Here is a 13,874-nt window from a genome sequence, read left to right as displayed (position 1 = left end):
GATGGAATACTGCATTGAGGAACTACTAGTATACAATGCCATTCACATTGAAGTACTCACCACAGCTCTCCTTATCTGTCAAGGACATATCCTTATATCCTGGGGAAACTCTCCCTGCTATCAAACTCCACTGGTCAGCCTTCTTTCTATTGTTCTTATATTGAAAGTGTCTGCTGTCATATAGCTCAGGGCACTGTTGAACCATACTTATGAATGTCTCTGGGTCACAAAACTGGTCCACCATTTTTCCTTTGCTCTCCAGCTCACAAGGTCACCTTTCCCAAAGACAGGAAGTGACAAAGGAAGATTAGGTCATGACAGATGACCACAGAGGTTTTTTTTCCTAATGGTTATTTTTTCCCATTGGGTTGCATTGCGTTGCGTTTTTGATGCGTTCCAGAGCAGATCCAGAGCAGGTAAAATAGGGCTTTGCCGCAGTTTTTTCACCTGCTCTGCATCTGGTCTGGATCCGCACGCTGCGATGTGAACTGGAGGTCAAAATACCATAGGAATACATTGGACGCAGTTTTGATCCGGTCTGCACCTGCTCTGGTCTGGATCTGCTCCGCGCTTGGTGTGAACAAGGCCTTAACATCAAATATCCAGTTTCACCTTTTACTAAACCTTTTTTTTTTTTTCTTTTCCAATGTTAAACAGTGAAATCAATTTATGGGTTCCTGAGCCAGATCATTCGGAGTTACCTGTGGGCTGGTGGGACGCTGAAGCAGATAAATCTCTTCTAATAGGGGTATTTAAACATGGTAAGTAGAATGTCACCATTTTGTCAGAAAATACATTACAAACTATGTGTAGTCTATTTGAAACCACAAAGTTACCCAATGACCCTGATCCACCACAGCCTCTACCAGGTGTCTGCCAGTGGAGCGCTCCCTTTCTCCGATGCTCAGTAGGCCCAAAATAAAAGATGGCTACACACCAATGATGTCTCTTTGTATAAAAAACAACTTTATTACAACTCCATCTCTGCCTCCAGTCCACTCCTCACTGACACATTTCACTCTTATGCCTGTAAGGGTGAAACCGATCAGAGAGGGGCGTACCAGAGGCAAGACTGTGCGGCAGAGAGGGAGTCGCAAAAAAGTTGCTTTTATACGAAGTGATGAATACGAAATGTGTAGCCGCCTTTCATTTTAAGTCTATGTTAAACCTAAATATATTAACTCAGCACAAAATTTCAAAGCTGAACTCCAGGCAGAAATTAAAGCTGAAAACATTAAAGCTAAATATGTATGAACTGGATATGTCAAACTATACGGTTAGTGTTGGTATCTAGACAGCATAATAACGCACACCCTTTAACTTACCGGCAGACTGTATTGAAGTAGAAAGCTTGTTATAATGTCCGCCACAGTCTGTGGATAGGCAGTGAAGAAGCAGAAGCACAGTAATGAGAGAATCACATGGCTCTCTTATCATTGCTAGATGGACAGTATTGCGCAGTACAATAAAGCCTTACTGGAGAATACTGTTGGCCTTCCCTCTCATGTTTTACAGGGCATTACCAGGGGCTGATATCAAGTCAGAATCAGGCACTCTTGCTAGCTGTATGTAAAAATAATTTAATGATCTTTAGTGAATCCATAACTGAGATACATTTAAGTTTCTTAACTTCATGTGTCAACAGGTTATGAAAAATACAACACCATCAGGGCAGACCCAGCACTCTGCTTCCTGGAAAGGGCTGGAAAGCCTGATGAAAAGGCTGTGGCAGCCGAACAAAGGGCCAATGATTACATGGATGGGTAAGTTGGGATATACAACATATAGACAGAACATTTTTCCTTGGATTTGAATCTAGTAATAATGAATTCTCATTCTTTAACAGGGATGTTGAAGATCCAGAGTACAAACCAGCTCCTGCTTTATTTAAGGATGAAATGGAGGTAACATATGATACTTGTGCAGTATTCATTTCAGCTTATTGATAAAAAGTAGAACAGAGAAAATGTAGCTCTTACCTATAACAGGCAATTGACTTCTTTCTTAAATATATGAAACTCTGCTTTCATTGCTTTTCTTTCTGTAGGATGATGCTTCATCTCCTGGTGATCTTGTTATAGCAGATGGTGGTAAGTTATTGGTATAAGCCTGTCTACTTTTAGATTCCAGTTATTGTATGATAGTGTTATAAGGTGCACTAGAATAACATATATATATACTATCATAATAGAGAGATTTAAAGCGGTATATGGTTTGCCTTTAGATTTTTCTAATCCACTTGAACTTCACGCTAAAGATGCCACTTTTTATATTTTTACATTTCACTTACCCCAGTTTAGCCCCCTCTCCTTTTTCTCTGTATTATGGTGGGCAGTAGGCAACTCAGTTTAGAATACGATACTGTGTATGATTCCTTTTTACAGACCTGCTACATGAGAACCCAAACACCTGCTAATTAGTAAAATTACCCTACTGGTACTTAGTAATTCGAGAACTCTTATAGAGCAACAATTATTTGGTATGGAAGCATTTTATAGCTATAGAATATATCATGTTGTTCAGATTGTTCTTAAAACGATACCGTGTGGTTGCCCATTTGGGGCACGGTGTCAGTATCTGTGTAAAGCCAACCCTCGACCACTTTATACTCTTCTCTCCCGCTCTTCGCCACAGCTTCTTCTTCTGTGGCCACCACTGCAAAATACCTGGTGCTTCAAGGTATGGGGAGCATGTAACCCTTTCCCATGATGCAGTTCTTGGGCTTATAAGCCAATCCATCCTGTAATATAGTGGCCACCAAAATACCTGGTTCCAGAAAGTGGTGACCTAAACTCAATTATGTGACCGTGCTTAGTCCTAGTGATTGCCTAAGGTCTGAGCACGGCATCATGGGAGGATGCCACAAGTATCATGGGAGGATGCCACAAGTTCTCCCATGCCCAAAAGCATCAGGTATATTTCAGTGGCGGCCACAAAAGTAGCAGAGGAAGGCTGAATAGGTAAATGTAAAATATTCGGTAGTGTGCTTTATACTGTTGCTTTTCCCTGAATGGACAAGGTGACAGTGTCTCTTTAAGAGTCTATAGGTTCAAAAGCTGTACCTTCACAATTGAAGAGGCTTTTTTCAGGCAATCATTGTGCTTCCTTATGTGCTTATGATTTTAACTGTAACATAACAATGGAGTTCAAAATAATGCAGATTGTAATTTCTGTACATTGTCCCTTTTATTTATTTGCACAGATGTTCAGGGGCCTGAAGGTGATAAAAGTTACTGGCCCACACAGTCAGCACTAACCACACGCCTCCGTCGACTTATAACAGCATTCCAGCGCACTACCAAGTTTAGGCAGATCCAACAAATCCCAGCAATGTTTCCAATTCACGCAGCAGTAACACAAGCACCTTATGAAGATGTTTCCTTGAATCCAAAAGTTGCTGCAAAAATAGAAAGACAGCAAAGGTTAGCAATATTTTTAACTTTGTGATTTAAATCAAAGTACACCAATGTTATGTGCAATGCAAACTGCAGTAATCTGTAGCAACCAAACAAAGTTCTTGGAGTAATTTGGACCATATAAAATAGAAGTGATGATTGACTGTGGAGTGTTACTGCAATTTTCAAGTTCTATGCCAAGCTACCTCCATCAGGACCGTGGTAGCTACATTTTTAATAACATTTTGGTTGTATGTAATGCTCTATAAATTTGATATTGACATTTCGCATGTTTAATATTAACACAAGCTTTCAGCCAGAGTGGCCATGCTAATGAAAGCTCTCTTATGATTGGTTGCTGTGGCTTGGGGTTCATCACCAGTGATACATTTCTGAATGTTTTTGTTTGATATAGGTGGACTCGAAGAGAGGAAGCTGACTTTTATAGGGTTGTCTCTACATTTGGCGTGGTGTTTGATCCAGGGAGAGGGCAATTTGATTGGACCAAGTTTCGAGCAATGGCCAGACTTCATAAGAAAACAGATGAAAGTCTTGAGAAATATCTTTATGCCTTTATAGCAATGTGTCGGAGGGTGTGTCGGTTGCCTTCTAAAGAAGGTGCGTATCATACATACTGTATATAAATATAACCCTATTGACACTGATTTTCATGGTTGTGTTTACTAAAAGGTGACAATCCTGCCACTTTCCTGCAAATATATTGTAGGAAGTAGAGTGCAGGGGCCCCTAAATTTGTGCTTCCAGACTACATGAAGACCATTTATGAGAAGCCTTTTGGTGTTTATCATTAGTCTCCTCCCATATAGCAGCTGTTCAAACTTTTAATTTAATATATATATATATATATCTATATATATATACATATATGTGTGTGTGTGTGTATGACAATCTGTGCTACTCCATAGCAGCCATTACCGCTCTCCTTTTACAGAATGTAGAAGAGAATCTAGTTGCTGTAGCGTAACAATGTCTGGAATAATTCCACAGTGACACTTTCATAAATGAGTCCAATTGTTCCTTGAAACCTCTCACCAGCTTGAAGATAATTAGTGGATACATTTAGATATGAGTTTACTCGGTTGTTTTCTTTCAGACATTGCAGACACGTCAGTATCGATCCAGCCAATCACAGAGGAGAGAGCCTCCAGAACATTGTACCGCATTGAGCTCTTGAGGAAGGTTCGGGAACAGGCTATACGTCATTCACAGCTGTTTGAGCGCTTAAAACTATGTCAGCCAAACCCAGACTTGCCTGTGTGGTGGGAATGTGGTACACACGACAGAGATTTGTTAATTGGAGCTGCTAAACATGGCGTGAGCAGGACAGACTATCACATTTTGCGGGATCCTGAGCTTTCCTTTATGGCATCTCAAAAGAACTACAACCAGACTAAAGGAACTTCCTCTACTTCTCTAATAGCCCCACCAAACCAGCTGCCCTTATCATCCTCACCTCTTACTCCTCAATTAAGAACACATGAACTAAAGGGGAGCCCCATTGAGGAGATTAAACTTAAAGATGATGCTGGAAAGGAGGATATTCCAGTGTCGGAGGAAGAGCCTGTGAAAATTAAAGAAGAGGCACCAAGTCTTGTCAATGGCCCACTGACTCATACTGGAGAACCTAAGCCAAGTGCCAAGTCAGAGACCAATAGGCGCATGGTAGCAGCAAGGACTGAGCCTCTTACGCCGAACCTAACTTCCAAGAAACAAAGAATTAGCAAACGAGGTTCAGCCTCAAGTTCAGACTCTGATTCAGATTCAAACCACTCGTCATGCTCCTCCAGATCTTCCTCTTCCTCATCTTCCTCCTCTTCTTGCTCTCGCTCAGGATCCAGTTCTTCCTCCTCCTCTTCCTCCTCCTGCTCCTCTTCCTCCTCTTCGTCTTCCTCCTCTTCATCTTCATCGTCTTCATCTGAGGATAGTGACAGTGATGATGGAGATGGACAGAAATGTGGTAAGTAGAGGGTTGTTTAATCATATACAGTGTCCCCCAAGTGTAGGATGTGTTTCAGTGAAACCTTCAGAGTTGGTGGGTGGCTAAAACATTTTGTGTTGTGCCATTTAGGAGACAATCCTTTCTCTTGGTAGGCACTAGCATATAGTTTTCTTCTATTCCCCCCCTAAGACCATTTGGATGAGTACTTTTTGGTTACATGCTTTCTGAGGATAGAGTGTTTGGCTTGGAATGGAAAGGACACATTTGAATTGAGTAGCTGAAAAAATGTGACTTTCTTTATCTTCCATTGAGGGACACAGAAATTCTTTGAATTCTTAGTGTCGAGTTGTACTGCTGCCTACCGGAGAAGTACAGTCTAAGAATTCCTGTGCTTGTCAATGAACTTCAAAAAAAAGAATATTACAGTGAGTACAAAAATCCAATTTTCGTAATCATCCATTGAGGGATACAGGAATTCTTGGACTATATTTCTCCCGGAGGTGGCCCTATAACCCGACAGTCTAATCCCAGTGCCCCTTAAAGGACTGCAAAAAAAGGACTTTGCCTGGAGTCCAATCTGATTTTTGGTCATTACTGGCCGTGTCTATGCAGCACACTCTTTACAGAGACAGCAGTATTGTACAGGCCGGTGGTACTTGTGGTTCAATAGACGGGCATTTTCACAAACAGTAAAATTACATGACTGGTTAGCGTTTGAAGTTGAATTTAAATAGTCTTTAAAAAGTTTGTTGAAAGCAAGTTCACACATTTTTAATATCTGTGTTGCTGATGTGCAGTTACCCCTTGTATCCACTTACAATTCTGCTTTCAAAAGGAGGCTATGGTATAAAATAACGAGTGCTTGTACTAATACATGTGAATGTTGTAATATCTGTTTTAGGCTTACCGACCATAACTCGGGTGTATTACAAAAATCTGAGTTGTGTTTTTTATTAGATTGAGTTACTCATTTGTGTAGTGCTGAGAAGGATATGAGAATACCCTAAGCTAAAGGTGTCCACATGATTTTGGCAGATATAGATGATGGCACACAATAACAACCAAGCTGAAGTTACAGAAAGAAAGGCTTGCAAGTGAACTAAAATCATAATGTGATAATGATGTGTGGGCAATTTCCATATAATCAGTTGTGTCAGTAAGCAGGATGGCATGTTATGCACACATCCCGTACACAGATGTTTGAATTACTACTATTATTATAAGCAGGTGTAGGTACAAATTCAAAATGGAGTTCCAATAAGTCATTAGAAGTATCACAGGAAGAGCCTTTAGTCAATGCTATGTTTTAACCTTTATTACATGTTTAAAAGGGAAAGTATTGTGAGGGGAATTTATCAAAACTGGAGCAGACAAAATCTGGAGCAGCTGTGCATGGCAACCAATCAGCGTCTCTTTCATTTTCAAATCTTAACTGGCCAACTGAAGAGAGAAGCTGATTGGTTGCCATGCACAGCTGCTCCAGATTTTGTCTGCTCCAGTTTTGATAAATTCTCCCCAGTGTGTTTTCTGAGAATAAATATTTTCCGTTATTATTAGGGTAGCTGCAGTTACTGTGGAGCAAATTCATGCTCAAAGTTCACAGCAGAGATAGGTAAGCAAGCGGAGCTGCTAAGAGAACAACTGACTTCAGCACTTCTGCTCTGGATTTTGAGGATGGATTGCTCTGCAGTGCCTACAGCTGCAGAGAACAGTAAGGGGTTGTTTTAAAAGGTCCTTTCCTGCTTAATAGACTATGTGCATGCATACATTTTCATAGCCTGGCCACAGGTTAATCTTTTTGATGTGACTTTTGCAATCTTACATGTTTTATTTTCCATATTAATTTTATACATTCTGTACATTTCATAAGGGTGATGTCAGGTGGGAACATTCTGCATTGCATCTGACTTGACCAGTTGAGAATGGATGTATAATTGGATGTTTATATTTGGATGTATAATTTATAATTTTGGAAGCTAAAACAGGATGTAGCATTGTATGTACAGATGTCGACTGGTTAGCATATGATGCCAGTTAAAGGAGAGTGAAATGCAGACATCTCTATAGTTAGAGCCGATGTGTGACACTGCTGCTGTCATATGTCCGCTTATAGATCGAGAACTGAGCAATCATAAACCATTGGTTATTTTTTTTGTTTTTAATTTCATTCATTTTGTTTGTCCACAAGAAAAAGAGATGTGCCTGCTCATTTATTGTTGAAATACAGATATCTGTTGCACCAGCTCTTATCTCAGCACTGAGAAATTGTTACAATAACAAAAGCTCTGTCTTAAACACAAGCTTTTCTCTTAGAAGAGATGGCCTGAGGGTTCTGTATAGTCCGTTCACAGTTGTCTAGTCCTGAAAGAACAGGGGCAAGAAGATGATGGGGAACAAATGAAGACAGCTTTAATTTTGCTGCCTTCTAGTCATTCTTTTATTTCTAATTCTGTTTTCTTGCCTTGCAGAACGAGTGCCCCATGTCAAGGCTTATGATGAAGAGAGTGTAGCCTCTCTGAGCACCATACAAGATGAAACTCAGGACAGCTTTCAACTGGACAACGGAATCCCAACCTCAAACTGTCTTGTGCAAGGTGGATATATGTTTGCAGCTGCCCACTGGCCAAAGGTGACTGAGATATATTATACTGTTTTCTATGAACAATGTTTTGGTGAAATTTTATGAGATACATGCAATCCCATCAAAAAGACAAAATATACAAGGGTTAAACATAAAAGTAAAAACAATGTTCAAATAGCGGCCAATGCCTGCCTATTCGAAATTAAAGAAATGGGTGAAATGAAACCTAGTGAAAGTCCTTATTTATACAGTCAGTCATGAATATGAAAGGATAGACATAAAGTACATTTGGAAGCAGATGTTGGTGAAAGGAGATGGTGCAGGCGGGAGGATAACACTATTGAACACTAGGGAGGAAGGATGATTCTGCATGGAGTGATCAGTTCTGATCAGATACTTTTAGTAGGGTTACTTTTGTTTTTTTGATACATATAAACATACCAATGTGTATTTCCAATTACATCCATCACTTTATCCTTGCAACTGTCAGCTACTTCCAGTGATGGTTTGCAGTGATAGGGCTGGGATCCAAAACGATGTGCTCCAGTTTTGGTGATTGCATTCATCGTAATAGTAACGATTGGCTGAGCAAACAGTGTTGCCTAAACATACCTTGTCATAAGAAAAAAGGTGATGATTTATAACTTGTCATTATTCATCCCCTAGGGAGAGGAGAACATTAGTGTCTATGTACCTCATATTAAGGGTAACTTGGACATTTAATCATAAAGTGGACCTTCACTTAAATATTTTACTTGGCATCATTCTAATTCTCCCTGTTGCATATTTGCAGGTATTTTGTGAAGGGGGGTAAACTAGGATGACGTACATCTGGCTGCTCACAGTCTCATGGGATACGTCAGACATCCCAGGAGGCTTTAGGATGCTCTACCCGCAGTCCACCGGCCCACACATGCGTAGTGGCGCTTGAGCAACTATGTTTCATTTGGGAGCCAACTGTCACTTTCTGATCACTCAGCCAGCTCCTAAGGCTGGGTTCACACCTGGGCGTACGGAATATGCGCGTTTCATGCCGCGCGTTTTTACTGCAATTTGCGGTAAAAGAAACCGCGACAAACACGCGTTTACGAGGGCTATGCAGGTGTATCCTAATGGATACGCTCGGAAAATACGCCCCAAAGAAGCTCCTGTACTTCTTTGGGCATAGGCCGTTTTTCAGTTCCTACGCTCTGAAATACGCCCAGGTGGAAACCATGCCCATAGGCAATTATTGGTTTTCACATGCTGAGCGTTTTACAGCGCGTCTCTACGCGCTGTAAAACGCCCAGGTGTGAACCAGGCCTAAATCCAAGATGGCAGTCTCAACCAGCCCACGCATGCGAAGTGGTGCTACAGCAGCCATCTTTGATTTGGAAGCCAGCTGTTACCTTCTAATCACTTCTCTAGCTCCCAAATCCAAACTGGTGGAGCATGAGAAGAAAAAGCTTTGGAGACTTCAGGTTGTAGGAGGATAGCGCGGGACTGCTTGGGCTGGTAAGTTTTTTTTGTTTTTGTTTTTTTAAGTCGGCAGCTACAGTTGCTTTAACATTACTTGTAGCTGCTGACTTGCTTTTCCCTGTGCCAGATGAAGTTCCTCTTTAATGCATGTGGTTGTTCTGTACCCCCAACTTTCCACCTCCTTATCCTTTTTGTTGAACAGTGAAGCTGTCTTTTAGTTTTTTTTTTGATATATTAGAGAAAGTCACCACCTCTGCCAGGTTGTTTTGTGCTGTGTACCATTGGGAAAAAAACATTTCACTACCTGTCCCAGCAATGCAACCTGAAGTTAGAGATCTCCCAAAGTGAACATACAGCACAAATACTGACCTAGAGATGAAGCTTGTGAAGGCGAGTGTGATTATTCACATATACAAGCTGTTACATTACTTGCCTTGATCACTGCTGAGAATTTTTGTATTTGTTTAACATGTTACCTTGGTTAAAGCACTTTTGACAATCCTGGCTAGTTTTACCAGCATGTTAATCAAAATTGTATTTCAACAGGATCGTGTAATAATTAACAGATTGGACAGTATATGCCAAGCAGTATTGAAAGGAAAATGGCCCACGCCCCGAAAAACCTATGATGGAGTCCGTGTGGTGACCTTCTACACCAATCAACTGTTAGATAGCCCCGGGGCTGCCTCCGAGTACATTGAACCAGGTTTACAGCCATCCACCTGCGTGGCCGTCAAAGCCGAACCCTGCCAATCACCACAGATGTCAAAGGTGAAGAAGCATGTACCAGACAAGGAGTTTACAGTGAAAATCAATGACGTATGTTTATTTTTTTCTCTTGCCCTGGGACCTGGTTGCTGTGTGCAGCATGCTCATTCTCCAACTGGCTGCCTGCTCTTTTCTTACTACTTAACTCCTCCAGTTTTTTGGAGTGGATCTTGCTTTTTTTGTGCCAATTTTAAGCTGATTGCGCTTGGACCTGCAAAACATAAATATGAGCCATAATTTTACACGGCAAACTTTCCAGCCATTCTGGATTTGCTACCCATTTTATGCTTCCACGGGGTGCTCTTTATTGCACTGCCTTTAAACGCCATTTTTGTGTGTTCTGTTTTTTTTTCCCTGGCTGTTTTTAATCTTTTTAGCATGCATTTCCACATGCTTCGCAGAGACCTGCATTTTTACATATGGCAAACTGACATGCTTTTCTACCAAGAATTTGCAGTTAGCAATGAGAAGCTTTTGCACAATATGCCTAAACACAGCCTCCCAATTAGATAATAAGGCATCAATAGGTGTACAGTGCTTAAAGATAGTAGGCACACATTAGAAACATTTCAGAGGGGAATTTGGCAAGACTGGAGCAGACATAATTTGGAGCAGCTGTGCATGGCAATCAATCATCTTCTCTGTTTCATTTTCAAAGCTTATCTGGACAAATTGAAGAGAGAAGCTGATTGGTTGCCATGGGCAACTGTTCCAGATTTTGTCTGCTCCAGTTTTGGTAAATTCCCTTCTGTGTTTCCCATTACGGATGAAAGGTGGACTATGCTTCAGACCTCTTGTGTAGTAAGTGAGAGTTTTCTTGCCCACATTTACTTTTTAAAGTGGACCTGCCACAAATCTAGAAATTTCAGACCAAGCCAGGGCTGGAAGAATCCCAAAAGTCAGGTAGTCAATGCCCTTTTAAAAATTACAGCCTGCTCCTAACTTCTGAGGTTTTCTCTAGTTGTTGACTCCTAAAATAAAGGATATGATCACAAAATACATAAGCAGAAGTTGCCTTAAAGTGTAACTCCAGTCAAACTGAATAACAAAGCAATTGGTAGATCCCGAGAAACCAACAAATGCATTTATATTCAAATCTGAACATTTCCTCTAAAGTTTGTCGGCCACCCCCCTTCCCACTTTTTAAGCTACCCTATTGGTCAGTGAGAAAATCCTTCACATAAAAGTACCAACAGGGAGCCCAGGAAGCAGACAAGGCAAACGAAGAGTCAAAATGTATATAGAGATACAGCTGCCTGTACATCTATTGATAGTTTTGCCATACTGAGTATTTGAGTACTTGTACTCACCCAAATGCTCTGTTACTTGCCCACGATACCGGAACTTCCGGTCAGAGAGAAATTTCCTCTGAACGGCAGTGCCGCGAGGGAACATGGAGCCGGCTTCTGGTCAATAGGGAAGCCGGGTGGCAGGTAATTACTTGCCACCCAGCTTTACAACTGGCCAGGAAGCCAGCTCGATACTGATTTGTCAGGAAGCCGGCTTCCCAGCCAATCAGCATTGAGCCGGCTTCCCTGGCAATCAGGAAGCCAGGCGGGTAATGACCTGCTTCCTGATTGGCCAAGAAGCTGGCTCCATGCTAACAGAAGTAACAGTATCGGCGAAAGATAAATATCGGTACTCGATACCGAAAAACCGGTATCGGTGCATCCCTAGTTTTCATTGAGGATAACCTCCTCCCATGCAAGTTTTTCTCAACTACTCAGTTTGAGATGCCCATGTTTGTGACAGGTTTACTTCAAGCAAAATTAGGACTTATACCAGGCTCTTGTTTACCTGGCTTCTCCAGACTTTGGTCCTCTAAACAGGCAACCCTAAGTATGGCCATAGACAAGGCGATTTATAATCCAAAAATTAAATGATACAAACACAATCTACGTGATAAAAATCTTGAAATGCTATGTTGGAGACCTGGCAGATTTTAAATAGATTTGTGAGCCTGTTCTTATTGATACGATTTCTGTACGGAGAATGGTTTTCACTCTGTTGGAAGATCAGTTGACATTTACCAGTTTATTATCCATTTTCTGAACCTTTTTCTATAGGAAAGAATACAATTGGCATGCAAGCTTGTTGAATCAGATGAAAAAATGTCCTGTCTCTGGTTAGCTTAAAGTGGAACTAAACTTTTAATACTCTTTAATACAAAATCTCTTTTGCCATGCAGCCCGGCTCTATTCTCAGCATGCCAGACATAATGTAACACCTGTGCACATGCGCAGGAGTTACATCATCGGTGACCTCCCCAATGGCTGAAGAGAATTGGTGCTGGACCCAGAAGAATCGGAAGTGGGGGACAAAGGGGTCACAGGATCTTGGACTTGTCATTGCTGGAGGACAGCATAGTGGGGGTGGTAGGTGTGTGCCATATTCTGCAAGAATGCTGTGAATTCTTAAAGATTATGGTAAAAGCTCACCCCCCACCAAGAAGTTTACTTTTGCTATAGTTTACTAGGGCCCTTAGGTAAAATCAGGTTGGTAGAGGAAGACAGATAGGAAGATTACAGCCCATGATACCTAATGTAAAGTGAACATGATACCTAGACTAGTATGGCAAAGTACAGTTTAATATAACATATGTGGCAACAGCCCAAGGGTAATGTACCAATAAAGCATGTAGAGTTTATGGCCATGCTTGGAAATAACAGCCTTACAGAGGATGGGTCTGGATATTGTCTAATTTAACAACAAAAGATAAATAAACAGGTTATTTACTGGGGCTCTAATTCTAGAGCTGTCATTTATATGCCATTTTTATGATTTAGCCCTTTCAGGGGTCTGTCAGATGTTTGTAAATGATTAGTGTCCAGGAAATTGCTTCCAAAGAGATTTTTTAGTCACAAATGGACTAAAAAAGAATCACTTAGAACTAATAATAGTTATATTCCTATTATATTGTATAATATGTTATCATCAACATAATTAAATGAAGCGTAGTGACTAATGTATTCTTTAGAATTCAGTTATGAGTAGTTGTAATAGGACAGTTATGTGAAAAGCATGTTTAAATCCTTATGATGCAGTTTGTTGTTAACACTAAAGGGGCTTAATTATAGCGAAGAGTTTGTTTTTTTTCTTCAGCTCTCCACTTGACATTACAGTGTTTACTCCACACCTGCATTTTATGAGCCATTAAGAAAACACAGACCGTGGCATAGAGCCTGCAGGGTCCTATGGAGCACTCCCTGCATAATGCTGCAGAGAGCGCTCCGATATAGGAGAGGCCAGTCACATGATTGACAGGTCATCTGACCAGGCCTTCCTACTTCGGGCTTTTTCCCATTTATTCATTTGAATTGAGATTTGCTTTCTAACGCACATTTGTATAGCACAGCAATGACATTGGCCCACTGTTGGCTGGATTGGACACCAATTTCATGTCCTTCTACGTGAGCTAGCAGACCTAGGGTGGGCCAATAATGCCTCTATGCCTGACATTGCTTCAGAGGATTTTAGACATCATAAAAGGATCACCGATGGGCACAACACAGTAAGATTTTGTTTCAGATCCATAGAATGTACTATCAACTTTGTAATGTAAGAGACTACCTATACAGTCTTTTCAAATGATTTCAAATCTGGTAGATCACTATACAGTTCATACATTTGAATTGATCAGACAAATCCCACCTAAAACAAAATCTGTGTGGCCAGAGAATAAAAAGGGGGGGGGGGGGGGGTTTGTTTTTTA

General features: G+C 40.9%; 1 protein-coding gene across 1 annotated transcript in view; it reads left to right on the top strand.

Moving 5' to 3' along the window:
* The window catches only part of CHD9 (chromodomain helicase DNA binding protein 9), a 167,748-nt gene that overhangs the window by 146,741 nt on the left and 7,133 nt on the right, over nt 1-13,874 (top strand). Inside the window, exons 27-35 of the mRNA XM_018559651.1 lie at nt 658-761; nt 1,646-1,763; nt 1,847-1,904; nt 2,048-2,090; nt 3,203-3,422; nt 3,811-4,013; nt 4,510-5,373; nt 7,824-7,984; nt 9,941-10,213. Of these exons, the coding sequence (XP_018415153.1) occupies nt 658-761; nt 1,646-1,763; nt 1,847-1,904; nt 2,048-2,090; nt 3,203-3,422; nt 3,811-4,013; nt 4,510-5,373; nt 7,824-7,984; nt 9,941-10,213 (2,044 nt within the window). The remainder of the gene's footprint in view (nt 1-657; nt 762-1,645; nt 1,764-1,846; nt 1,905-2,047; nt 2,091-3,202; nt 3,423-3,810; nt 4,014-4,509; nt 5,374-7,823; nt 7,985-9,940; nt 10,214-13,874) is intronic.

Source organism: Nanorana parkeri, unplaced genomic scaffold (assembly GCF_000935625.1).
Source record: "Nanorana parkeri isolate BGI_ZX_2015 unplaced genomic scaffold, ASM93562v1 scaffold409, whole genome shotgun sequence".
Lineage (NCBI taxonomy): Eukaryota > Metazoa > Chordata > Amphibia > Anura > Dicroglossidae > Nanorana > Nanorana parkeri.
This window is presented reverse-complemented; position numbering and strand designations above follow the sequence as displayed.